Here is a 27,167-nt window from a genome sequence, read left to right as displayed (position 1 = left end):
CAGCGCCTCAGACAATACCAGGCGCCGGGGCAGCAGCGGAGGCTCAGCGTAGGGAGGAGAACTGCACAGGGTACAGATTCTTGTGACGGGAAGACCCCCTATAATGAAGGGGAGGGTGTACTGTGCTGGGATAAAGCTAAGTACAAGCTAGCCCACTGCTGAGCCAGCATATGCTGCTCTGGGGGCTACTCCCACTGCTCATGCGCAGCAGGAAGGACAGCCTGTAGCACAGGTGTGAAGAAGAGGTGGCTCTAAAGTTCACAGCACAACCACTACTATTGCCACATAAGGTGCTTATCTCGGAAACAAAGAGTTAATGTTCAAAGGTGACGCTGCGCTCCACGCCTCCTTTTCATCATATCCTTCACAACAGCTGATTGGCTGCAGCAGTCTTTGGCCACACCCCTTTCCTCCCCTGCTCCCCCGCCCTAAGATGGCTGATCGCTCAACCGCCCATTGAGAGTGTGTTGGGAACAAGGGTTGGGTTTCCACGCCCATTTTTCTGTATGATTCACCGGCCAATCGGATGTGAGAATGAGAGTCTCCCCGGCCAATGGGCAGCGCGCTGGGGCAGGGTCCCGGCGTTGCGTGTTCCGGTGCATCCTCAGAGTGTGTGTCGGTGCTGGGAGGTGCGCGGGGCGCTAGCAGGGACGGCGGCACATTGCACCCCCTCCTCCGGCGGAGGCAGATGACAAGGAAGGGGCAGCTCCGCATGGCGAGGGGCTAGCAGAGCGCGGCGGTCCCCACCCTGACAGACCCCAGGAGCTGGCGCTTGTGACTGGCACAGTGGAGGACGGAGCCAGCATGGACCAAGTGGAAATCCTGCGGACCTTCATTCAGAAAGTGCAGGCCATGAGCAGCAAGGACCAGAACGGGGAGGACAACTTCGCCTGCGACTTCATGGTAAGAGCGGTCCTCGTGGACGTCTGGGCGATTTCCCAGGCGGATCCTCCTTCCTCCTCCTCTCCCTCCTTCCTTCCTGATCGCTCCACGGATTACTGCCTGCAGCCTTCTGGGGAGGGAGGATTTCACCAGCGCTTCCTGCACACCCATCACTGCGCCCTCACCACAGGAAGTGCCGGATCGATGAGCCCAGTGGTGGCAGCTGTGACTGCGGCGAGCTGTGTGCTGTCATTGTGAGACCCGCCCTGGCAGCACTGCGGCCACTGGACCAGGCGGGGTGCCCCATTACCTCTGCTGTGCCCTGCAGTGTGGCCCCGTTATCTCTGCTGTGCCAGTCATCATGGCCCCGTTATCTCTGCTGTGCCAGTCATCATGGCCCCGTTATCTCTGCTGTGCCAGTCATCATGGCCCCGTTATCTCTGCTGTGCCAGTCATCATGGCCCCGTTATCTCTGCTGTGCCAGTCATCATGGCCCCGTTATCTCTGCTGTGCCAGTCATCATGGCCCCGTTATCTCTGCTGTGCCAGTCATCATGGCCCCGTTATCTCTGCTGTACCAGGCGGGGTGCCCCATTACCTCTGCTGTACCCTGCAGTGTGGCCCCGTTATCTCTGCTGTGCCCTGCGGCACGGGCCCGTTATCTCTGCTGTGCCCTGCATCGTGGCCCCGTTACCTCTGCTGTGCCAGTCATCGTGGCCCCGTTGCCTCTGCTGTGCCCTGCGGCGCGGCCCCGTTGCCTCTGCTGTGCCCTGCGGCGCGGCCCCGTTGCCTCTGCTGTGCCCTGCGGCGCGGCCCCGTTGCCTCTGCTGTGCCCTGCGGCGCGGCCCCGTTGCCTCTGCTGTGCCCTGCGGCGCGGCCCCGTTGCCTCTGCTGTGCCCTGCGGCGCGGCCCCGTTGCCTCTGCTGTGCCCTGCGGCGCGGCCCCGTTGCCTCTGCTGTGCCCTGCGGCGCGGCCCCGTTGCCTCTGCTGTGCCCTGCGGCGCGGCCCCGTTGCCTCTGCTGTGCCCTGCGGCGCGGCCCCGTTGCCTCTGCTGTGCCCTGCGGCGCGGCCCCGTTGCCTCTGCTGTGCCCTGCGGCGCGGCCCCGTTGCCTCTGCTGTGCCCTGCGGCGCGGCCCCGTTGCCTCTGCTGTGCCCTGCGGCGCGGCCCCGTTGCCTCTGCTGTGCCCTGCGGCGCGGCCCCGTTGCCTCTGCTGTGCCCTGCGGCGCGGCCCCGTTGCCTCTGCTGTGCCCTGCGGCGCGGCCCCGTTGCCTCTGCTGTGCCCTGCGGCGCGGCCCCGTTGCCTCTGCTGTGCCCTGCGGCGCGGCCCCGTTGCCTCTGCTGTGCCCTGCGGCGCGGCCCCGTTGCCTCTGCTGTGCCCTGCGGCGCGGCCCCGTTGCCTCTGCTGTGCCCTGCGGCGCGGCCCCGTTGCCTCTGCTGTGCCCTGCGGCGCGGCCCCGTTGCCTCTGCTGTGCCCTGCGGCGCGGCCCCGTTGCCTCTGCTGTGCCCTGCGGCGCGGCCCCGTTGCCTCTGCTGTGCCCTGCGGCGCGGCCCCGTTGCCTCTGCTGTGCCCTGCGGCGCGGCCCCGTTGCCTCTGCTGTGCCCTGCGGCGCGGCCCCGTTGCCTCTGCTGTGCCCTGCGGCGCGGCCCCGTTGCCTCTGCTGTGCCCTGCGGCGCGGCCCCGTTGCCTCTGCTGTGCCCTGCGGCGCGGCCCCGTTGCCTCTGCTGTGCCCTGCGGCGCGGCCCCGTTGCCTCTGCTGTGCCCTGCGGCGCGGCCCCGTTGCCTCTGCTGTGCCCTGCGGCGCGGCCCCGTTGCCTCTGCTGTGCCCTGCGGCGCGGCCCCGTTGCCTCTGCTGTGCCCTGCGGCGCGGCCCCGTTGCCTCTGCTGTGCCCTGCGGCGCGGCCCCGTTGCCTCTGCTGTGCCCTGCGGCGCGGCCCCGTTGCCTCTGCTGTGCCCTGCGGCGCGGCCCCGTTGCCTCTGCTGTGCCCTGCGGCGCGGCCCCGTTGCCTCTGCTGTGCCCTGCGGCGCGGCCCCGTTGCCTCTGCTGTGCCCTGCGGCGCGGCCCCGTTGCCTCTGCTGTGCCCTGCGGCGCGGCCCCGTTGCCTCTGCTGTGCCCTGCTTTGCCTTCACTTAGCGTCAAACTCATCCAAAATCTGAGTTGGGTGTCAGTCCGGTGATTGTGGAGGCATGTCTCCTGCAGCAGCTCTCCATCCCTCTCCTCCTTCGTCATGTAGCCCTTCTGTAGCTGCAGATGAGTTTTGGTCATTGTCCTGTTGCAACACAAATTATGGCTTCACATGTGGTTGCACAGGGCTGTGGTAGCCATGCTGGGTAAGGGTGCCTTCGTTTTGGAATAAATCACCAACAGTGTCACCAGCAAAGCACTCCCCTCCCCCACCCACTATCACCGCTCTCCTCCATGCTTCATGTGGGGCACCATACATGAAGACACCGTGACCATCCACTCACCTTTTATTAGACTCACAAAGATATGGTTGTTAGTACCAAGAATCTCAAATGTTACCTCGTCACACCTCCGAGATTTCCACTAATCTGGACCAAGCAACACAAGGACTGCACATAAGATAAGTCCCTTCTTTGCGGCCCTCGGTAACGGCGCCTCTGCCGCAGTGTGTCCATAAGGTCCTGCTTCTGGTGGTCTCCGCTGGACAGTAGAGATGAGGCCACTACATGATACTGTCCATCATTTCCAACAAACCTTTCTTTTGCGCTTGTCTCACAATGGGCGCACAGCTCGTATAAGGGTTATCGGAGGTGCTGTCATTTTGTGGTTTGAGGCTAGTAAGGCTATGTTCACATGCAGCATTTTTTTTCTGCAGCTTAACCTTGGCAGTTAAGCTACGTTTTTGCATTTTTTTAATGCATATTTTTGGTGTGGGTTACATGTGTGAATTGTCAATGGTTTAATAAAGTTAGTTTTATTCACCAAAAAATGCAACAAAACCCGTGTGCTGCAGTTTTTCACTTTATCATTGCTTTCTATGGGTGAAAAAAGGTTTAAAAACACATGAAGAATTCACATGTCCTTCTCAATCATTATATTCCCTCACTTAAAATAATACTTTCGGTGCTGGCAATGCCAGGGCTCACGTGATGCATTTATGTCACATGAGCACTGAAGCCAATCAGCGGTCATTGTATTTTCTTTTTTTTATTTTTTTTATGAAACTGACATCCGGAGGAAGTGAGATCTGCCACGGCTTTCTGACTGCCTCCGCATGTACGGTGTGTGAAGTGGCCACTGATTGGCTGCAGGGCTCACGTGACAACCGGCCCGGGAGCCCAGAGGAAGAGTACAGGCTGTTATTAATGGTGGCTGAAAAGAGTTTGTTCGAGTAGTGGACATGGTGTGTGTGTGTGTGTGTGTGTGTATCTATCTATATACATCTATCTGTGTGTATTTTTTTTTTTCTCAAAAAAATAAAGGGAACACTAAAATCCCACATCCTAGATGTCACTGAATGAAATATTTCAGTTGTAAATCTTTATTCATAACATAGTGGAATGTGTTGAGAACAATAAAACTTAAAAATGATCAACGTAAATCACAACTTACCGTATATCCCATGGAGGTCTGGATTTGGAATGATGCTCAAAATCAAAGTGGAAAATGAAGTTACAGGCTGATCCATCTTCAGTGCAAATGCCTCAAGACAAGGAAATGATGCTCATTAGTGTGTGTGGCCTACCCGTGCCTGTATGACCTGCCTACAATGCCTGGGCATGCTCCTGATGAGGCGACGGATGGTCTCCTGAGGGATCTCCTCCCAGACCTGGATTAAAGCATCCGCTAACTCCTGGACAGTCTGGTGCAATGTGACGTTGGTGGATGGTGCGAGACATGATGTCCCAGATGTGTTCAATCGGATTCAGGTCTGGGGAATGGGCAGGCCAGTCCATAGCTTCAATGCCTTCATCTTGCAGGAACTGCTGACACACTCCAGCCACATGAGGTCTGGCATTGTCCTGCATTAGGAGGAACCCAGGGCCACCTGCACCAGCATATGGTCTCACAAGGGGTCTGAGGATCTCATCTCAGTACCTAATGGCAGTCAGGCTACCTCTGGCGAGCACATGGAGGGCTGTGTGGCCCTCCAAAGAAATGCCACCCCACACCATTACTGACCCACTGCCAAACTGGTCATGCTGAAGGATGTTGCAGGCAGCAGATCACTCTTCACAGCATCTCCAGACTCTGTCACATCTGTCACATGTGCTCAGTGTGAACCTGCTTTCATCTGTGATGAGCACAGGGCGCCAGTGGGGAGTTTGCCAATCCTCGTGTTGTGTGGCAAATGCCAAGCGTCCTGCACGGTGTTGACCTGTGAGCACAACCCCCATCTGTGGACGTCGGGCACTCAGACCATCCTCATGGAGTCGGTTTCTAACATGCACATTTGTGGCATGATGGAGGTCCTTTTGCAGGGCTCTGGCAGTGCTCCTCCTGTTCCTCCTTGCACAAAGACTGAGGTAGCGGTCCTGCTGCTGGGTTGTTGCCCTCCTACTGCCCCCTCCACGTCTCCTGGTGTACTGGCCTGTCTCCTGGTAGCGCCTCCAGCCTCTGGACACTATGCTGACAGACACAGCAAACCTTCTTGCCACAGTTCATATTGATGTGCCATCCTGGATGAGCTGCAATACCTGAGCCACTTGTGTGGGTTGTAGAGTCTGTCTCATGCTACCACGAGTGTGAAAGCACAACCAACATTCAAAAGTGACCAAAACATCAGCCAGAAAGCATTGGTACCGAGATGTGGTCTGTGGTCCCCACCTGCAGAACCACTCCTTTATTGAGTATGTCTTGATAATTGCCAATAATTTAATAATTTCCATCTTGTCTATTACATTTGCACAACAGCATGTGAAATTGATTGTCAAACAGTGTTGCTTCCTAAGTGGATAATTTGATTTAACAGAAGTTTGATTCACTTGTAGTTATATTCTGTTGTTTAAAGGGAACCTGTCACCCCCCCCCCCCCCCCCCAGTCGTTTCAAACTAAAAGAGCCACCTTGTGCAGCAGTAATGCTGCATTCTGCTCTTTTAGGTCTGGGTGCTGTAACTAGAGAAATAATCCGTTTTATAATCTGTCAGAAATACCTTGTCTTCAGTCAAGGAGGCCAGCGTTTCCCCCCTGCTTCAGACGCCACACAGACGTCACTCAAATCTTTTTGGCGGCGCCGGGCGCCGCCTCCTCAGCTTTGTTTTGAAAATAGCCTGCGCTCTTTTTTCCTGCCTGGTGCAGGCGCAGTGAGCGCTGGCCGTCTTTCCTCATATGCAGCCCAGCTGACTGCGCCTGCGCGGCCTCCCTGCCTGTGAATCCCAGCCCCGCAATGTGAATAAATCATAAGTCACTGCGGGGCTGGGATTCACAGGCAGGGCGGCCGCGCAGGCGCAGTCAGCAGGGCTGCATATGAGGAAAGACGGCCAGCGCTCACTGTGCCTGCACCAGGCAGGAAAAAAGAGCGCAGGCGCCGGCTATTTTCAAAACAGCGCTGAGGAGGCGGCGCCCGGCGCCGCCAAGAAGATTTGAGTGACGTCTGTGTGGCGTGTGAAGCAGGGGGGAAACGCCGGCCTGCTTGACTGAAGAAAGGTATTTCTGACAGATTATAAAACGGACTATTTCTGCAGTTACAGCACCCAGAACTGAAAGTGCCACCTTGTCAGAATGCAGCATTACTGCTCACAAGGTGGCTCTTTTAGTTTGAGTATGTATGTATGTATGTATGTGTGTATGTATGTATTATATTGTGTGGGTTTTTTTTTTTTTTGCTGTTCAGAGAGCTTGCATGTATGTGTCCTTGGCTCTATTTTCTGATGTCAAGTGCTTGTGGCCATTTTTATATGTGGTCATCGCTTATAAATGGAGGGATTTATTCTGGATGTGAATGAAGAATGTCTCGGTCCTGGGAATATCCTCTGACTCACGGCCTCTAGGAACTCTTTGTATACTCCAGCCGCAATGCTAGGACATTTTTGGGATGGGTGAAGGAAAACACGACCTAATAATTTGTAAAGAGCTTAATACACTAAGTAAAAAGTGGGACACATGCACATCTATAGACTTACCGTACAAGAGAAGGCTGTTGATTCAATCTTTCACTTGATCGTAAAATCATACCGATGAGCCCAGTGATTGGCTGCAGCGGTCACGTGCTCTGTACTTGGGACATAACTGCAGTCTCTGCAAAGACCAAGTCAATGGAGGAGAGGCATTGCTGGCCCTGTGTCTGTGAGTTTTATGTTAGGAAGCCTATGGAGGAACTGTAGTAACCAATATCCCCACCAATTCTCACCCACCAAAAGCAGTAAATGCTAGGCAGGAAGGTGGGCGCTGCACATGAACGTTCCTCCACTGTGCAGAGGTACAAGGGCCAAGTCATCAAACCGTTTTTGTGAGAATTCAGGCATAAAACTGAGAGGGGTGTGGATGAGCGCGGCTGACAATCATTATGTATGCCACAAAAGGGTGTAAATTCCGACAAGTGTTGGAGTACGTTTCTTGTGGAGGTGTACGCCTCTTAATGAATTTATTGCCTTTTACTCCAGCTCACTCTATCAACACTGGCATGCAGAACACCAGGCTTACTGAATCTGGGTTACAGTGTCTACATTGGACACATGGACAAAAAAAGTGTGTAGTTTGGCGCAGTCTGACGGGTTAGAAGAGCGCTCTTGTCCTCTGTAGTTTGGATGCAGTGTGAGCATCACCCTAGTCCATGCCCTCACTGTGGTTTTGCCCTACATTTGACATATACTGTCAGAACAGACTGGAATGAAGAATGTCTTCAAGATCTTCTCTCTAAAGATAACATGCGACATATCTAGTCTATAGTGATTAGCCATGATCAATGTGCTCTACCTCCCTTCTCCTACCCTGCAGTACAGGTTGTTGCCTCCTGGCTACCTAATGCTGGAATGCACTGCATGGCTGGCATGGTGGATGACCCCTCTTTGTGCCACCTACCGGACTGTCCTTATGTTGGCTTACAGAGACTATACTAACATTGGCTGGCTGTTTCTTTTTGCCTATGGCCTACGCTTCTGCTTTAGCTGCTGCCACAGTCACACATGAGTCCTGGCTCTCGGGCCTGAGGAGCACATTCATGCTAGCAGAGGACCGCTTTCTGCATCAGATGTCCCTTTTGTAGATCTTGACTTCTAGGCAATGCCTTTTAGACAGTCAGTAAAAAGCATGGCCATTAAAGCTTTACTATTCAGGAAGCTTCCATTGACAGACCTGTGAGGAACTGCCACCAGTTCACTATGAAAGTCTTGTGGAGGAAATGACCGCTAGAAGAATTTCTTTGCAGGGTAAAAACTTCCATCACTTGGTGCCATAGAAAGCCTCCATTTATCAGCCCAAAAGTGACTATAACTGGTACATATGGCGCCAGATGGGCAAGTTCTCACTCGTCAGATTTTCTTGTAAGTTTTCAAAGCAAATATACTGATTCTAGAAGCTGATGACCAAAATAAAAAAAAAACATGTCCTTGCTCATCTCATGCCATTCATCCCCTGCCCACACCTCACCAGTGGGCACACATCAGTTGGGGAGCAGCAGAATGAAATGATTGTCCAGCTCTTTCATTGTAGACGATTACCTGGGCCTGGCAGTTGTGCACCTAATCCACTGATAACCTGGTGGAAAATCTGTAATACTAGGATTTGATTGCACATTTTTACTTCCCCTTTGAACTCAACAGGAAAAATCTCCAACAGAACCTTGTTGTTTCTGCATGTGACATCAACTGTATCTAAAAACTGCAGAAACGCCACTCCTCATGTGAATAATACTTATCTGCTGTAATCCTGTGGATTCGATATGTGAAACTTTGCAGCATTTCTGACCCGTGTGGGGCACCGGCTTAAAGGCTCCAGCGCCAATCTCTGCGATGTGCATGATGCCTTACCGATTGTCCGGACAGACATGGGACACTAGTGGATGATCCGAGCAGTTGTTTCCTAGTGGGGTAGACATTTTGCCTCCTGCTGTATGGAGCAGTAGGGCACTTTCTTGGCCGCCGCTCCGTGCAGTCTCTGTCCAGCAGAAAGCAGAGTACAGCTCTCCATTTTCTAAGACAGTCCCATACAGAATGAATGGAGCAGCTGTAAATAAGCACACTATTGAGCCCATCAATCCCCTTTAATGCTGGAGAACGGACTTCACGGTAAAGGCATATTACCCACTAGGAGCAGTGTTCACCTCCTCCAGCTTTGGAGACCCACCAACAGGTCATGTTTTCAGGATTTCCCTAGTATTGCCCAGGTGATAATTGCATCTCCAGATCGGTTGGTGGACCTTGATGGCTGGAGTTGGGAACACTGATCTGGAGCATTGATGGCATATCCACCCAGATACCGGATAGTCAGAGGTCCCCACATATAGGAAACCAACGTGTAAGGGGAATGGGAGCTCCCTGATCCCTATTGCTGGTCCTCTTTAGTGCATGGGACCCAAAAGACAAGTGGCTGTCGTAATCTTTCCATTTATTTCAGTGGTAAAATCCATATATCCACCTTAAAGGGGAGGGTCCTGTAATGTGGGACCTACTTCAATTAGACATTTACGGCACTTTCTGCAGATACTTCATCTTATATGACATAGAAGGACTATTTTAATTGCCGTTATGTTTCAGAGAGGATTATAAGAGAATCAGACACCTTGTGTTTTTTTTTTTTTTTTTTGTATGCTTTTGGCTTGGAAAGTGTCCAAGATTGATGTGAATCTTTTACATACTGCATATAGTTCCTACTAAGTAACAGTATTTACATCATTAAAGGGGATGTCCAGGCTGAAATTAGTCGTCTGCTGTCACTCTATCGTGTTTCTTTTGTCACTGTGACAGCGTGCGATGCACACACTGTCATGATTCCGTTGCAGGGGAGGACGGGCATGTTTGTGGTATTTTTCCTCTACCGAGACCAGCCTGATGAGACTAGTCGTCAGGTGACCGCTTCTCCGCATGAAGAACTGAGGGGGCAATCAAGTCAGGGAGGGCATCACACAACTGTTAGGACTCGGCGGTGTGCAGTCACAGTGACTCTATACTATTTATTTCAACCTGGACAACCCCTTTAAGACAGATTAGACCCACTTATGATTTTGTCACCTACTAAGGTCGATCTTTGGGTGGAAAAAGCATGCTACACCCTGCCGACACCAAAATGATCTATGCCTGAAAGTTAATAAAAGGGAAGTCCTGGACTGTTTTGCTGCAGTTGTGATCTTCATGGGGACAGCAGACAGCAGCTGTTTCTAGCCTCTGCCGCTGAACGATAAGAGGGTGAAGCTTGTGAACTGTGCTCTTGTTCAATTCTTCTATTCATCAGATGGGTCACATGCAGCGGAAATGGCTCCGAAAAAGGAACAATCTGTTTTGGTAAAAATAAAATGAACAAAAGCATGTTTGTAGTTTTTTGTCCTGCAGAAAATATGCATGGAGCAAAGCATGGTGGCAGCTGTCATAAGGGCATGGCTACCATGAGGCTCCTAGGTGCCAGTCCATACGCCCCACCACTATAGGTCTGACGGATGGGGGTGGTAATATAATAGAAGGCCCCCTGCCTCTCGGGTCTATTCTGTACTGGTTTACTCCCATTCTTGTAAGTCTTCAGTGGCAGCAGAGTGGATAACTGATAAGGCGACAATGGGGCTGCTATGGGCACGGCCATACGAGCTTTTGCCCCTGTGCTGTAACGATCTGCTAGCTTTCTAGGTTCATTCATATATTTTTACAAGATCATTAATTGCTGCTTGTCTGGGATTTTAGCGCTTTACTTTCTCTTGTTTTTGGCAACGTGTCCGCTGAATGGGGGTCCAGATAAGTACAGTCCTGGTGAATACCTGCCTGATCTCCCCGAGGGATGATATCCCGTGAATAGGAGAGCTAAGAAAAGCCTGTTATCTCGGGGAGGATCTAAGATGTTCAGGCACATCCCTGGAGTTATGGGAAGGCGTATGTGTGCAATGTGGCATTTCAATATGCTGTGCAGACTGCTAGAATATCCAGGTAGTCAGCGCCCCAGGGTAGTGTTTTTTTTTTTTCTCTTGTACTGGCATGCTCAAAAATGTCCTCTTAAGTGCTGCTTAGCTATTCACTTTCCATGTCTAGGATTTTCTAATCCCAAACTTTCTTCAGCATATTCGGAGTTGTCATTCAGCAATGTGACAGATGATTGTGGTTACATAGTTGGAAGCTTTCAGTGCGATAGCACTACATGATCAGAGTAGGTAAGCAACAGCTGATCAGCTACCTGCCGCCAATTAGCGGTCTTCTAATAGTCTGGGCGGTTTGGCCGCTCTGACAGTGCATACAGGATCAGTACACGTGGTAAAACCGAACATGTCACTATTTGCAGTGTAATCGGGCTACTAATAAATGAGCAAAATGCTTGTTCATCAGGTGAAATATTTTTTTTTTATGCAGCATATAGTTGTGCTCAAAAGTTTACATACCCCGGCAGAATTTTTGCTTACTTGGCCTTTTTTTTCAGAGAATATGAATGATGACACCAAAATTTTTTTTTTTCTCCACTCGTGGTCAGTGGTTGGGTGAAGCCATTTAGTGTCAAACTATTGTGACAACCCAAAACATCCAAATGACCCTGATCAAAAGTTCACATAACCTGGTGATTTTGGCCTGATAACATGCACAGATGACACAAATGGGTTTGAATGGCTACTAAAGGTAACATACTCACCTGTGACAAATACCAGGAAAATTGTTCAAGATAAAAAGAAACCCACAAATAACATCATCTGAAATGCAGGAGTCTCTGAAAACTAGTGGTGTGGCTGTTTCAAGATGCGCAATAAGGAGGCACTTGAAGAAAAATGGGCTGCATGGTCAGGTCGAAAGAAGAAAGCCATTACTGCGCAAAATGCCACAAAGTATCTCGCCTACAATACGCAAAACAGCACAGAGACAAACCTCAAAACTTCTAGAACAAGGTAATTTGGAGTGATGAGACCAAAATTGAACTTTTTGGCCACAACCATAAATGTTACATTTTGGAGAAAGGTCAACAAGGCCTATGATGAAAGGAACACCGTTCCTATTGTGAAGCATGGAGGTGGATCCCTTATGTTTTGGGGATGTGTGAGCTACAAAGGAAACTTGGCCAAAGTTGAAGGTAAGATAAATGCTGCACGTAATCAGCAAATACTGGAGGCAAATTTGCAATCATCAGCCCGGAAGCTGCACATGGGATGTACTTGGACGTTTCAACATGAAAACGATCCAAAACACAAGGGCAAGTCACCTGTCATTGGCTACAGCAGAGCAAAGTGAAGGTTCTGGAGTGGCCATCTGAGTCTCCTGACCTCAATATCATTGAGCCACTCTGGGGAGATCTCAAGCACGCAGGTCATGCTAGACAGCCCAGGAATTTACAGGAGCTGGAGGCTTTTTGCCAAAAGAGTGGGCAGCTTTACAATCTGAGAAAATTAAAGAGCCTCATCCACAACTACCACAAAAGACTTCAAGCTATCATTGATGTTAGAGGTGGCAATACACGGTATTAAGAAATGGGGTATGTGAACTTTTGATCAGGGTAATTTGGATGTTTTGGGTTGTCATTATGATTTAAAAAGAGAAAGCGCAGTAGTTTGACAATAAATGGCATTTTTGGATTTTCATTAGAAGGCTACACGGGAGCATGGTCCATTCCTTGGATTTGCCAATCTACACCCAGTGAGCTACTATATATTTTGCCTTTTACAGTTTGAAGGTATACACCTTGGCCAGTTTTTCTTGCGCACTAGTCTTAATGAAGGACTCGCTGGCGTAATGTGCAGCAGGAGGGGCATGTTACTGAATTCAGCGTATCTTCTCAGTGGCGTGTGCCTTGCCAGAATTACTACTTCAGACTACTTAAAACTTGTGAAAACACAGGGGTCCCGGTTCATCAAAGCCGGGGGCTTCACACCGGACTTGATAAATGTGCGTAAACACTAACAGTGAGGTAGTTGCTACTTTCCCACCTGGTACAGTTTATCGCCGGCACAGGGCAGTCACAGACCACTCCTGCCGGGGAGTCGCTGCCTCTGCTGAAGTGGCAGCTTTTTTTGCCCTGCTATGTTGACTGGGCGAGGCTTCCAACATCATTCCAATTGACAGTCGGCTCCCCCAGTTACACAACGGGAATCTGGCTGTCAGTCAGAATGATGTCAAAGTTCCCCACAGAGCGGAGTGGAAAAGAAGCTGCCGCTCTGTCAAGGTGCCGTCAGCACAGGCAGCTTAATTGCTGTGCCAGTGATGGACCGTGCTGGGCACAACAGGCAGGTCGGTAGCAACTACCTGCTTTAGTGCATAGGCACATTTTTTTTTTTTTTCCCGGATTTTCTCTTCCATTAATCAGGAGCGTCTGGAAAGTAGCTATAAATCTTAATCGTACACCCCGCCGCTTGTCATGTCCCCATCCCACCCAGTTCCACTCACTTTGACAAAGGTGGCCAAAGATGGTATGAGAACACCAAAAGCCTCTAAATTTTAACTCTCGCAGTGCGTCAATAGTTTGTGACTTTTCAAATCTTTTTATTCCAGGGTTCTGGTATAAAAGCTTTTATGCAAAAATGTTGTGACTTTTCAAAATGCTTTAGACACGTTTTCTAAGGAAAACCCTTTCTCTGTCCTTCCACCACTGATCTTTTTGTTTTCCTGGAGATAAGTCTGGCAACAGCTTTCTCTGTTTTCCCCATTGAACATACATCAGCGCTTGGGTCAAGCTGGCCATTCAAGGTGGGACAGTTGTAGCATGTGCACGGCCAGTTTACTCTTAAAGGGATGATGCTATCTACCTGCACAAACCCAGTACCCTTCGTCTTCTAAGATCACATTGTACTTGAATACTGTGGAATTTTCTTTTGCGATCAGTTTTTTTGTTTTATTTTAAACTATTATTGCTTTGTGTGAATGGCCCTTAATGCAGGTTTTACATGTGTTGGTTACCCCCGCACCATACCTGTTTGAGCACTGCTTTAAGATATGTAGAGATTTTGTGATGACCAGGCTGTGGAGTCAGTAAGCCAAACCTCTGATTCCTCAATTTCCATGACTCCGACTCAACCAAAATGGACTCCGACTCCACAGCCCTGATGATGACTCAAGACTAGAGTAACAGTTGTTTCAATTTCAGTCCTGGAACCTGGCCTCTTGTACCCTGAAACCAGAGTGAAGCGGAGCTGCGCATGCTCGGCCTCCATTCCATTCATTGTCTTTGGGACTGCTGGGTATAGCGAGGGGCTATTTTCATCAGTCCCAGAGACAAATTGAGCATGCACAGTTCACTCCATTCCTGACGGAGCATCAGAGATCCAATCTTGGGATTACTGCGAATCCCAGCAGAAGGGACCCCTGTAAGGCTACTTTCACACTAGCGTCGTTTGGAATACGTCGCAATGCGTCGTTTATGAGAAAAAAACGCATCCTGCAAAGTTGTCTGCAGGATGCGTTTTTTACCCATAGACTTTCATTAGCGACGCATTGCGACGTATGGCCACACGTCGCAACCGTCGTGTTTTGGCGGACCGTTGGCTCAAAAAAAGTTACATGTAACTTTTTTTTGCGCGTCGTGTCCGCCATTTTCGACCGTGCATGCGCTGCCGAAACTCCGCCCCCTCCTCCCCGGACATTACAATGGGGCAGCGGACGCGTTGTAAAACTGCTTCCGCTGCCCACGTCGGGCATTACTTTCACATCATGCGTCGGCTTGTCAAGCCGACGCCATTGTGAAAGAAGCCTAATCCATCATCCGTGGGAATTAACTCTGAGCTTGACTTTATCAGCATTGTAGTAAAACATATCAGCTAGTAACAAGGGCATTCTTCCTCCTGGTTCGGGCAGCCTGATTTTCCTGACAGGTTGCCTGTAAGTCGTTAAACATTTGTTTGTTGAGTTTATTAGCCTGGCGTTTTCATGTAGATCGATGGATGTTATTTCAGAGGTTTATTTTTCCCTGCTAGGAAATCTTTCACTTCCTGTTGAGAATCTCATCTGCTTCTGGTTGAAGTTTCTGTTGCTATTTTGCTCTAGAGACATTTAGAAGTCAGTGCCTCTTTTCCCACACTGTATGCTGAGATGCTAGAAATGTTTTCACAATCATTGTGTTTCTTATGTTTGTTCCCTCTTCAATTTTTCTTACTTGGCTTCTGAGAGTCCTTTTCACCCACATTAACTAACGCCTCCTTTTTGGACAAGTTTTTTGTGTTCTGCATTTTAAAGGGAATGTGAAAACACATTTTGTGGTTAAATGTCTGTTTAGTGACACTTTCATTTGGTCGAAAAAGCACAAGAGAAAGCAGTATGCACACATTTAGGCTATGTGCACACGCTGCAGATTTTGCTGCGGATCCGCCGCGTTTCCACAGCTGTGGGTCCGCAGCAGTTTCCCATGAGTTTACATTACAATGTAAACCTATGGGAAACAGAAAACGCTGTGCCCATGCTGCGGAAAAAAACACGCGGAAACGCAGCGGTTTACATTCCGCATCATGTCACTTCTTTATGCGGATTCCACAGCAGCTTTACACCTGCTCCAATAGAAAACTGCAGGTGTAAAACCGCAGTGGAATTTGCAGAAAAAACGCGGTAAATCTGCAGCAAAAACGCAGCGGTTTTGCCCTGCAGATTTCTCAATTCTGCTGCGGAAAAATCCGCAGAGGACCATTATACGTGTGCACATACCCTTAGGGATCACCTATAGCAAAATAGTTTATTGAAATGTACCTAGAAAAACACAAAAGACCATAGAAAGTCTTACAAGCATTTAAACCCGACCAAATAGGGTCTTTCCCCAATGACCTAGACAAGATAAATGTAAAATAAGAATGCTTTACACTAGTGTAGATGTAATCAGAACAACGGCGTGTCACTGATAAGTGCTGAGAATTAATAAATACTGAAAAAACTGATATAAAACCGCTCAATGGATGGTGTGCTTCCAGCTAAGCCACAAATAATCCAATATGCTTAAATTATTGCATGTTAGGAGAAACACATGGAAGATAATCCATGGAAAAACTGCTAAACTGGCAGAGCCGTTACCCAATGCACACTCAGCTTGAGTGGATTCGAGAGGCGCTAGGCAGCAATAAAGTGCTATGTGCAGCCAGGGGAGAAGGAAGCCCACACCTATCAGGGGTGATGTAGTGTCTATGGCCAATACATGCTTCTTATATATTCAAGAGGTAAGTAATAAGTTACCAGCTGTAGTAGAGGCGGTGTGTTCTGATCCCCATCCCTAAAAGTGCGTGAAGAGCCGGCGTTCCCAGCTTTGCTCTGCGCAGCCTCATGGCAGGCCAATCACAGCAGCAGTGCACTGTCCGCGTCACTAGTCCTCTCACAATTCACACTATATAGGTGTTCTAGTGCATATATTTTACAGATCCACTGATGTGTTCGATTCTGTTACCTTTATCATAAGTGACAACGCATGTGTGTGTGTATGTACAGTTAGGTCCATATATATTTGGACAGAGACAACATTTTTCTAATTTTGGTTATAGACATTACCACAATGAATTTTAAACAAAACAATTCAGATGCAGTTGAAGTTCAGACTTTCAGCTTTCATTTGAGGGTATCCACAATAAAATTGGATGAAGGGTTTAGGAGTTTCAGCTCCTTAACATGAGCCACCCTGTTTTTAAAGGGACCAAAAGTAATTGGACAGATTCAATAATTTTAAATAAAATGTTCATTTCTTGTACTTGGTTGAAAACCTTTTGTTGGCAATGACTGCCTGAAGTCTTGAACTCATGGACATCACCAGACGCTGTGTTTCCTCCTTTTTGATGCTCGGCCAGGCCTTCACTGCGGTGGTTTTCAGTTGCTGTTTGTTTGTGGGCCTTTCTGTCTGAAGTTTAGTCTTTAACAAGTGAAATGCATGCTCAATTGGGTTGAGATCAGGTGACTGACTTGGCCATTCAAGAATATTCCACTTCTTTGCTTTAATAAACTCCTGGGTTGCTTTGGCTTTATGTTTTGGGTCATTGTCCATCTGTAGTATGAAACGACGACCAATCAGTTTTGCTGCATTTGGCTGGATCTGAGCACACAGTGTGGGTCTGAATACCTCAGAATTCATTCGGCTGCTTCTGTCCTGTGTCACATCATCAATAAATACTAGTGACCCAGTGCCACTGGCAGCCATGCATGCCCAAGCCATCACACTGCCTCCGCCGTGTTTTACAGATGATGTGGTATGCTTTGGATCATGAGCTGTACCGCGCCTTCGCCATACTTTTCTCTTTCCATCATTCTGGTAGAGGTTGATCTTGGTTTCATCTGTCCAAAGAATGTTCTTCCAGAACTGTGCTGGCTTTTTTAGATGTTATTTAGCAAAGTCCAGTCTAGCCTTTTTATTCTTGATGCTTATGAGTGGCTTGCACCGTGCAGTGAACCCTCTGTAGTTACTTTCATGCAGTCTTCTCCTTATGGTAGATTTGGATATTGATACGTCTACCTCCTGGAGAGTGTTCTTCACTTGGTTGCCTGTTGTGAAGGGGTTTCTCTTCACCATGGAGATTATTCTGCGATCACCCACCACTGTTGTCTTCCGTGGGCTCCCAGGTCTTTTTGCATTGATGAGTTCACCAGTGCTTTATCTGCTTAATTAAGAATGACATAACGAAGGGATTGCTCACACCTGTCCATTAAATAGCCTTGGAGTCAATTGTTTAACCCCTTCATGACCCAGCCTATTTTGACCTTAATGACTTGGCCGTTTTTTGAAATTCTGACCAGTGTCCCTTTTATGAGGTAATAACTCATTAACGCTTCAACGGATCCTAGCGGTTCTGAGACTGTTTTTTCGTGACATATTGGGCTTCACGTTAGTGGTAAATTTAGGTCGATAATTTTTGCGTTTATTTGTGGAAAAAAAATGGAAATTTGGCTAAAATTTAGAAAATTTCCCAATTTTCAAATCTTGAATTTTTATTCTGTTAAACGAGAGAGTTACCGTATATACTCGAGTATAAGCCGACCCCCCCTAATTTTGCCACAAAAAACTGGGAAAACTTATTGACTCGAGTATAAGCCTAGGGTGGGAAATGCAGCAGGTACCGGTGAATTTCAAAATTAAAAATAGATGCTCCATACCGTTCATTATGGCCCCATAGATGCTCCACATAAAGCTGTGCCATATATACAATGCTCTGCACCGTTGCCCCATAGATAGCTGTGCCATATATATAATGCTCTGCACCGTTGCCCCATAGCTGTGCCATATAGTGCTCTGCACCGTTGCCCCATAGCTGTGCCATATAGTGCTCTGCACCGTTGCCCCATAGATACTCCACATAAAGTTGTGCCATTGCTGCTGCTGCAATAAAAAAAACAAAACACATACTCACCTGTCTTGCTTGCAGCTCCTCGGTGCCATCTTCCCGGCGTCTCTCCGCACTGACTGATCAGGCAGAGGGCGGCGCGCACACTATATGCGTCATCGCGCCCTCTGACCTGCACAGTCAGTGCGGAGAGACGCCGGGAAGATGGCGCGGCGCCCGGCGTGTGGAACGAGGACAGGTGAATATGACATACTTACCTGCTCCCGGCGTCCCGCTCCTTCCCCCGGACAGCTGGTCTTCGGTGCAGCAGCCTCTTCCTCTATCAGCGGTCACCGGCACCGCTGATTAGAGAAATGAATTATGCGGCTCCGCCCCTATGGGAGGTGGAGCAGCCTATTCATTTCTCTAATGAGCGGTCCCACGTGACCGCTCAGGGGAAGAGGCTGCGGCACCGAAGACAGTGTGACAGGCAGGGGGAGCGACAGGAACGCCGGGACTAGGTGAGTATATGACAGTGCTCACCCGCCGACCCCACCACCGATCATGACTCGAGTATAAGCCGAGAGGGGCACTTTCAGCCCAAAAATTTGGGCTGAAAATCTCGGCTTATACTCGAGTATATACGGTATGTGACACAAAATAGTTAATAAATAACATTACCCACATGTCTACTTTACATCAGCACAATTTTGGAAACAAAATTTTTTTTTTTGCTAGGAAGTTATAAGGGTTAAAATTTGACCAGCGATTTCTCATTTTTACAACGAAATTTACAAAACCATTTTTTTTAGGGACCAACTCACATTTGAAGTCAATTTGAGGGGTCTATATGGCTGAAAATACCCGAAAGTGACACCATTCTAAACTGCACCCCTCAAGGTGCTCAAAACCACATTGAAGAAGTTTATTAACCCTTCAGGTGCTTCACAGCAGCAGAAGCAACATGGAAGGAAAAAATGAACATTTAACTTTTTAGTCACAAAAATTATGTTTTAGCAACAATCTTTTTATTTTCCTAAGGGTAAAAAGAGAAACTGGACCCCAAAAGTTATTGTACAATTTGTCCTGAGTACGCTGATACCCCATATGTGGGGGGGAACCACTGTTTGGGCGCACGACAGGGCTCGGAAGGGAAGGAGCGCCATTTGACTTTTTGAATGAAAAATTAGCTCCAATCGTTAGCGGACACCATGTCGCGTTTGGAGAGCCCCTGTGTGCCTAAACATTGGAGCTCCCCCACTTGTGACCCCATTTTGGAAACTAGACCTCCCCTGGAACTAATCTAGATGTGCGGTGACCATTTTAAACCCCCAAGTGCTTCACAGAAGTTTATAACGCAGAGCCGTGAAAATAAAAAATCATTTTTCTTTCCTCAAAAATTATTTTTTAGCCCGCAATTTTTTATTTTCACAAAAGTAACAGGAGAAATTGGACCCCAAAAGTTGTTGTGCAGTTTGTCCTGAGTACACTGATACCCCGTATGTGGGGGTAAACCACTGTTTGGGCACACGTCAGGGCTCGGAAGGGAAATAGTGACTTTGAAATGCAGACTTTGATGGAATGGTCTGGGGGCGTCATGTTGCGTTTGCAGAGCCCCTGATGTGCTTAAACAGTAGAAACCCCCCACAAGTGACCCCATTTTGGAAACTAGACCCCCCAAGGAACTTATCTAGATGTGTAGTGAGCACTTTGAACTCCCAAGTCTTTCATAGAAGTTTACAACGCAGAGCTGTGAAAATAAAAAATCATTTTTCTTTCCTCAAAAATGATGTTTTAGCAAGCAATTTTTTATTTTCACAAGGGTAACAGGAAAAATTGGACCCCAAAAATTGTTGCCCAGTTTGTCCTGAGCATGCTGGCACCCCATATGTGGGGGTAAACCACTATTTTGGGCGCACGTCGGTGCTCGGAAGGGAAAGAGCACCATTTGACTTTTTGAACGCAAGATTGGCTGGAATCAATGGTGGCGCCATGTTGCGTTTGGAGACCCCTGATGTGCCTAAACAGTGGAAACCCATCAATTCTAACTCCAACACTAACCCCAACACACCCCAAACCCTAATCCCAACTCTAGCCATAACCCTAACCTTAACACACCCCTAACCATAACCCTAACCACAGCCTAATCTTAACACACCCCTAACCATAACCCTAACCACAGCCTAATCTTAACCCTATTTCCAACCCTAGCCCTAATTCCAACCCTAACTCTAATTCCAACCCTGTCCAAATATATATGGACCTAACTGTATACCTTTATAATGTGACGTTTTTGCTACTAAAACAACATGGTGCTCTTGTAACTTGTTCCTTGATTATGCTTCCCTTGATAGGGTTTAAACTTTTTTTGGCCAAAAGCCCTGGTCCAAGAACATGTGCATTTTAAGCCTTTGGCTAAATACTGTATACAAAACGTAAGTGCATCCGCTCAGCCTGAATTCTGTCAGCTCTTTGCCTTGGATAGTGGATCTCCATACATCATCTGAGCTGTGTGTCGGTCATTGGGGAAACGATTGTGTTCTAGGTGATCCCTAAATGTGTGCACACCTTTCTCTGGTAGTATGCAATAGGCTGATCCCTCTAGTAATACATTGTTTATGCTGTGCCCCCTCCTACATATATTCAAACACCATTTCATTTGGTCTGATTTGCACAGTGGTGTTGGTTTAGCCTTGGCTTTCGGAGCAATGACACTACTCGATGAATCTTTCCTATCTGAGTGGCCCCTGCTATTTCCCATTGGCTATCACTATTCACATGAGTGTGGGGTACCGGTGTGGGCTGCCACGGGAATTCGGTCCCTATCGGCATCTCCTGATGGGACATAAGGGCGTCCTAAATACTCTGTGGATTCTTGCTGCTATAGGATTGCTACCTTTTTTCCTGCTGCCTCCACAGTGAAAATGAGGTCTCCATGGAAGTGGTACTTGACCACGGTTATTTATGTACAATACAGATCAAAAGTTTGAACACACCTTCTCATTTAAAGATTGTTCTGTATTTTCAGGACCATGAAAATTGTAAATTCACACTGAAGGCATCAAAACTATGAATTAACACATGTGGAATTATATACTTAACAAAAAAGTGAGAATGCCAAGAGTGTGCAAAGCAGTCATCAGAGCAAAAGGTGGCTACTTTGAAGAACCTAGAATATAAGACATTTTCAGTTGTTTCACACTTTTTTAAGTATATAATTCCACCTGTGTTAATTGATAGTTTTGATGCCTTCCGTGTGAATGTACAATTTTCATGGTCCTGAAAATACAGAACAATCTTTAAATGAGAAGGTGTGTCCAAACTTTTGGTCTGTACTGTATTTACAAGGGCATGGATCCTGCACCAACTATTGCCGCCTACAGCTGACCTTTGTTTCTGTGCCTGCCAGCTCTGCATTCAGAGAGTTAAGGCCCCGTCACACATAGCGAGATCGCTGCTGAGTCACAAGTTTTGTGACGCAACAGCGACCTCAGTAGCGATCTCGCTATGTGTGACACGTACCAGCGATCAGGCCCCTGCTGTGAGATCGCTGGTCGTGTCGGAATGGCCTGGGCCGTTTTTTGGTCGTTGAGCTCCCGCTGACATCGCTGAATCGGTGTGTGTGACACCGATCCAGCGATGTCTTCACTGGTAACCAGGGTAAACATCGGGTTACTAAGCGCAGGGCCGCGCTTAGTAACCCGATGTTTACCCTGGTTACCAGCGTAAATGTAAAAAAAAACAAACAGTACATACTCACCATCTGATGTCCGTCAGGTCCCTTGCCGTCTGCTTCCTGCTCTGACTGAGCGCCGCAAAGTGAGAGCAGATCACAGCAGTGACGTCACCGCTGCGCTCTGCTCTCACTGTACGGCGGCACTCAGTCAGAGCAGGAAGCAGACGGCAAGGGACCTGACGGACATCAGATGGTGAGTATGTACTGTTTGTTTTTTTTTGGTAACCTGGGTAAACATCGGGTTACTAAGCGCGGCCCTGCGCTTAGTAACCCGATGTTTACCCTGGTTACCCGGGTGCTGCAGGGGGACTTCGGCATCGTTGAAGACACTTTCAACGATGCCGAAGTCGTTCCCCTGATCGTTGGTCGCTGGAGAGAGCTGTGTGTGTGACAGCTCCCCAGCGACCACACAGCGACGCTGCAGCGATCAGCATCGTTGTCTGTATCGCTGCAGCGTCGCTGTGTGTGACGGGGCCTTTACTGGCATTTTTGTGAACATACATTTTGTTTCCTTTGCAAATGTATTCTTTTAAACAAATAGTTTAGATTAATCTAAGTAGATATGGTTGTATGATTGAGCTTTAAAGAGGACCTGTCACCAGCCCAAGAGTGGCCTTCCCTCTTCTGTTTCTGCTGCTTTACATTTCCAGATTTATTTTTATTTATTCTTAAATACTGCTCTTTTTATTTAGTGCATATATTTTATGCTCTTTACAAGGGGGCGTGGCTCACAGCATTCTCTTTAGGTTGCCCTGCGTTACAGGGGGCGTGGCTCACAGCATTCTCTAGGTTGCCCTGCGTTACAAGGGGGCGTGGCTCACAGCATTCTCTTTAGGTTGCCCTGTGTTACTAGGGGGCGTGGCTCACAGCATTCTCTAGGTTGCCCTGCGTTACAAGGGGGCGTGGCTCACATCATTCTCTTTAGGTTGCCCTGTGTTACTAGGGGGCGTGGCTCACAGCATTCTCTAGGTTGCCCTGCGTTACAAGGGGGCGTGGCTCACAGCATTCTCTTTAGGTTGCCCTGTGTTACTAGGGGGCGTGGCTCACAGCATTCTCTAGGTTGCCCTGCGTTACAAGGGGGCGTGGCTCACAGCATTCTCTTTAGGTTGTCCTGTGTTACTAGGGGGCATGGCTCACAGCATTCTCTTTAGGTTGCCCTGTGTTACTAGGGGGCGTGGCTCACAGCATTCTCTTTAGGCTGTCCTGTTACTAGGGGGCGTGGCTCACAGCATTCTCTTTAGGTTGCCCTGTGTTGCTAGGGGGCGTGGCTCACAGCATTCTCTTTAGGTTGCCCTGTTACTAGGGGGCGTGGCTCACAGCATTCTCTAGGTTGCCCTGTGTTACAGGGGGTGTGGCTCACAGCATTCTCTAGGTTGCCCTGTGTTACAGGGGGCGTGGCTCACAGCATTCTCTTTAGGTTGCCCTGTGTTACAGGGGGCGTGGCTCACAGCATTCTCTTTAGGTTGCCCTGTGTTGCTAGGGGGCGTGGCTCACAGCATTCTCTTTAGGTTGCCCTGTGTTACTAGGGGGCGTGGCTCACAGCATTCTCTAGGCTGCCCTGTGTTACAGGGGGCGTGGCTCACAGCATTCTCTAGGTTGCCCTGCATTACAGGGGGTGTTGCTCACAGCATTCTCTTTAGGTTAAAAAAACAAAACAAAAAAAAACACAAAAATTGAGCTCAACTTGAGTTGGTACACATGCAAAGGTTAAACGCATGTTCACATTGGCCACAAAACATTAAAACCAACAAGAGAAAAAAGTAAGCAAAAACCCTGATATAACTAAGTAAAAAAGCGAAAGTGCATTTAAACAACAGTTTTTAGTAATACTGTTTTTTGATCAAAAAATAGCACAAAAGCCATCCCACCGCGTCAAGGTAACTCTGATCGGGACAGTCCTACACTGTGTAATATTAAAACCTTACCATGTGTCAATGTTGACCTCGGTGTGAATAAGGGCAGACAAAATGACTGGGCCCAACCAGTGAAACACCAGACTGGTCTCTTTAGGTTGCCCTGCGTTACAGGGGGCATGGCTCACAGCATTCTCTAGGTTGCCCTGCGTTACAGGGGGCGTTGCTCACAGCATTCTCTAGGTTGCCCTGCGTTACAGGGGGCATGGCTCACAGCATTCTCTTTAGGTTGCTCTGCGTTACAGGGGGCGTTGCTCACAGCATTCTCTTTAGGTTGCCCTGCGTTACAGGGGGTGTTGCTCACAACATTCTCTTTAGGTTGCCCTGCGTTACAGGGGGCGTTGCTCAGAGCATTCTCTTTAGGTTGCTCTGCGTCACAGGGGGCATGGCTCACAGCATTCTCTAGGTTGCCCTGCGTTACAGGGGGCGTTGCTCACAGCATTCTCTAGGTTGCCCTGCGTTACAGGGGGCGTTGCTCACAGCATTCTCTAGGTTGCCCTGCGTTACAGGGGGCGTTGCTCACAGCATTCTCTAGGTTGCCCTGCGTTACAGGGGGCGTTGCTCACAGCATTCTCTAGGTTGCCCTGCGTTACAGGGGGCATGGCTCACAGCATTCTCTTTAGGTTGCCCTGCGTTACAGGGGGCGTTGCTCACAGCATTCTCTTTAGGTTGCCCTGCGTTACAGGGGGCGTTGCTCACAGCATTCTCTAGATTGCCCTGCGTTACAGGGGGCATGGCTCACAGCATTCTCTTTAGGTTGCCCTGCGTTACAGGGGTCATGGCTCACAGCATTCTCTTTAGGTTGCCCTGCGTTACAGGGGGCATGGCTCACAGCATTCTCTTTAGGTTGCCCTGCGTTACAGGGGGCATGGCTCACAGCATTCTCTTTAGGTTGCCCTGCGTTACAGGGGGCATGGCTCACAGCATTCTCTTTAGGTTGCCCTGCGTTACAGGGGGCATGGCTCACAGCATTCTCTTTAGGTTGCCCTGCGTTACAGGGGGCGTTGCTCACAGCATTCTCTAGGTTGCCCTGCGTTACAGGGGGCGTTGCTCACAGCATTCTCTTTAGGTTGCCCTGCGTTACAGGGGGCGTTGCTCACAGCATTCTCTTTAGGTTGCCCTGCGTTACAGGGGGCGTTGCTCACAGCATTCTCTTTAGGTTGCCCTGGGTTACAGGGGGCGTGGCTCACAGTATTCTTTTTAGGTTGCCCTTCGTTATTATCCTTTGAACAAAGCCCCCTTGGTACAGCCCATAAACATTAGCACTAAATAAAGACGCATATTTCTAAAGCCAAATATTGGATTAAAAATAAAAAAACACAACTGTATAACCATGGAAGCAGCGGAAATAAATAAGAAAAGCTGTCTACTTTTGACCTTGTAACTGGTCCTCTTTAATGCATTTTTCTAAGGTCCATGCACACATTGCTACATGCAGTGGGCTGTATGATGGCAAGTGCTGCCCTTCTATCATTTAGCATGCTAGCAGTGTGCTGTTCTCCCTTAATTCCTCCCATTTTTATGAGTCTATATAACATTGGAGGCCGATAGAAATACCATTTGGGCTATAACCGGCCACATAACACGGATAGGTCTGTGCAGGAGGCCTAATGACAAGGATCTATAGCGGAGTATAGGAAGACTAATCTGCTTAGCCCTCTTAGGGGAGTGTAATAAATCTAAATGTGAGTGAATGGTGACTGAGTAATATTGTTGAAAGCCGGGGCCTAAAAATGGATGTAGTAAATCTGTCCAGGCAACATTATTTGCATTTTCCAATATGAGGAAGATTGAGTGGCTTCACATTAATGCACATGGAAAGAAGCAGAAGATCTAAGCTGAAGGAGTGATTACGTTCAGCCATGTAAAGTAAAACCCCTTTCAATATTAATAGCGGTTTATTTAGATTTTTGTGTGGAGGGACTATATATGTTGGGTAAATTGTCAGAAATGCCCAGTTGTGCTTGGTGCGGAAACTCTCCGGGATTGTTCGGTTGTGTAAGACACCACTGTATGTACTGAATAGGAGCGCGTTTTCTTTATAAAAAAAAAAAGTTCTTTAAATACCCAAGGGGGCCGCCTGTTGGATTGTAGAAATGACCGATTTCTTCTTTAGCACACAGTAAGTGCAGTCTTCGTGTTACTGTTTGGCTTGAGGTTTTCCTATGGGTAATGCGTGGGCTGAAATTGTAGGATGACATTACAATGGCTTTGGAGATGCTGTGAGTTCTGCTAATTTCTTGACTCATTACTTCTTTATTAGAGTAAATGCTGATTGGGAGGACGTCACGTGGAGTGAAATGTGGTTTATACCGCGAGCCCTCTGTACATGGAGCCTGTGTAGTCCATGGTCAGGCCCTCTACTTCCCTCCACTCCTCACCTAAAATAAGAACTATGCAAACAAATATGACATCTAAATCCCCACGTTCTTAGAATTACACTCCTCTGTTGCTGTGTGTAAGAGGTTTCAGGTGTCCATGAAAGTGGAGGCGTCTCGTTTAGGGGCTGATAAGACAGCCATAATAGTTGTCACCCGGTTTCCTAGAAACCTTACTCCTACGTATTCTGTACAATTCCCCTACAAACGCTATGACTGAGTATTCATGTGCGGACCACATAGGAGGCCTGGTGCTGCCTGCGCTGGGAGACCACTATGAAAGCAGGAAGCCTATTTCTGCCGCTCTCAATTGTTCCTCTGACAGTGACATCCTTCATGCCATATGTGGTAAAAGCTGGTCACCCATCTCGTGTGCCAGTGAGTAAGCAGGACTGGCTTGTGCTGTGTTTTCCAGCAGCGCCGGCCATGCTCGGTTTTCAGCTGACGCCCTTCACTTCTGCAGTAATAATGTGACCTCAGTGCTGCTCAGTAGATCTTTATTAGGAGGGCAGTCATTGATCCTCCTGGCCATATAAATCCCTCAGTGCTTTGGTGCCTTTATAGTCACATTGTAAATGTCTCGGTTGGCCATTTACATTAAACATGGATGTGTTTTTTTTTTTTTGTTTTTTTTAGGACTTTACTAATAAATAATATTTTTTGTTATTTGTGTGTAAACACAGTAGCAAGTTATATAGGAAAAAATACAAAATATTTTATGTACATATTCACACACACATTCTTTTGTCACATTATCCACACCACCAAATGGAAATGTAAAAAATAAAGTATTACCACTCTTTATTATTGGGCAGAAATTGCTGCAGTGAAACAAAGCATCAGATATGGAAAATGTACCCTATCGGATTTCCCTCCCCCCTCAACCCGGGCAATGACAGCCTACCCGATTTCCACAGAAAATACAACTACAACTAATGTCTCAGTCCGTTATCGGTCATCATCACTGC

At 48.2% G+C, this 27,167-nt stretch overlaps 1 protein-coding gene across 1 annotated transcript in view; it reads left to right on the top strand.

The window, feature by feature from the left end:
- Positions 1-528: 528 nt before the first annotated feature.
- Positions 529-27,167, top strand: part of PTPN12 (protein tyrosine phosphatase non-receptor type 12) — an 80,102-nt gene continuing 53,463 nt past the window's right edge. Inside the window, exon 1 of the mRNA XM_077264702.1 lies at positions 529-903. Within this exon, the coding sequence (XP_077120817.1) occupies positions 805-903 (99 nt within the window). The 5' untranslated portion in view covers positions 529-804. The remainder of the gene's footprint in view (positions 904-27,167) is intronic.

The sequence above is a fragment of the Ranitomeya variabilis genome, chromosome 5 (genome assembly GCF_051348905.1).
Source record: "Ranitomeya variabilis isolate aRanVar5 chromosome 5, aRanVar5.hap1, whole genome shotgun sequence".
In the NCBI taxonomy this organism is placed as follows: domain Eukaryota; kingdom Metazoa; phylum Chordata; class Amphibia; order Anura; family Dendrobatidae; genus Ranitomeya; species Ranitomeya variabilis.
This window is presented reverse-complemented; position numbering and strand designations above follow the sequence as displayed.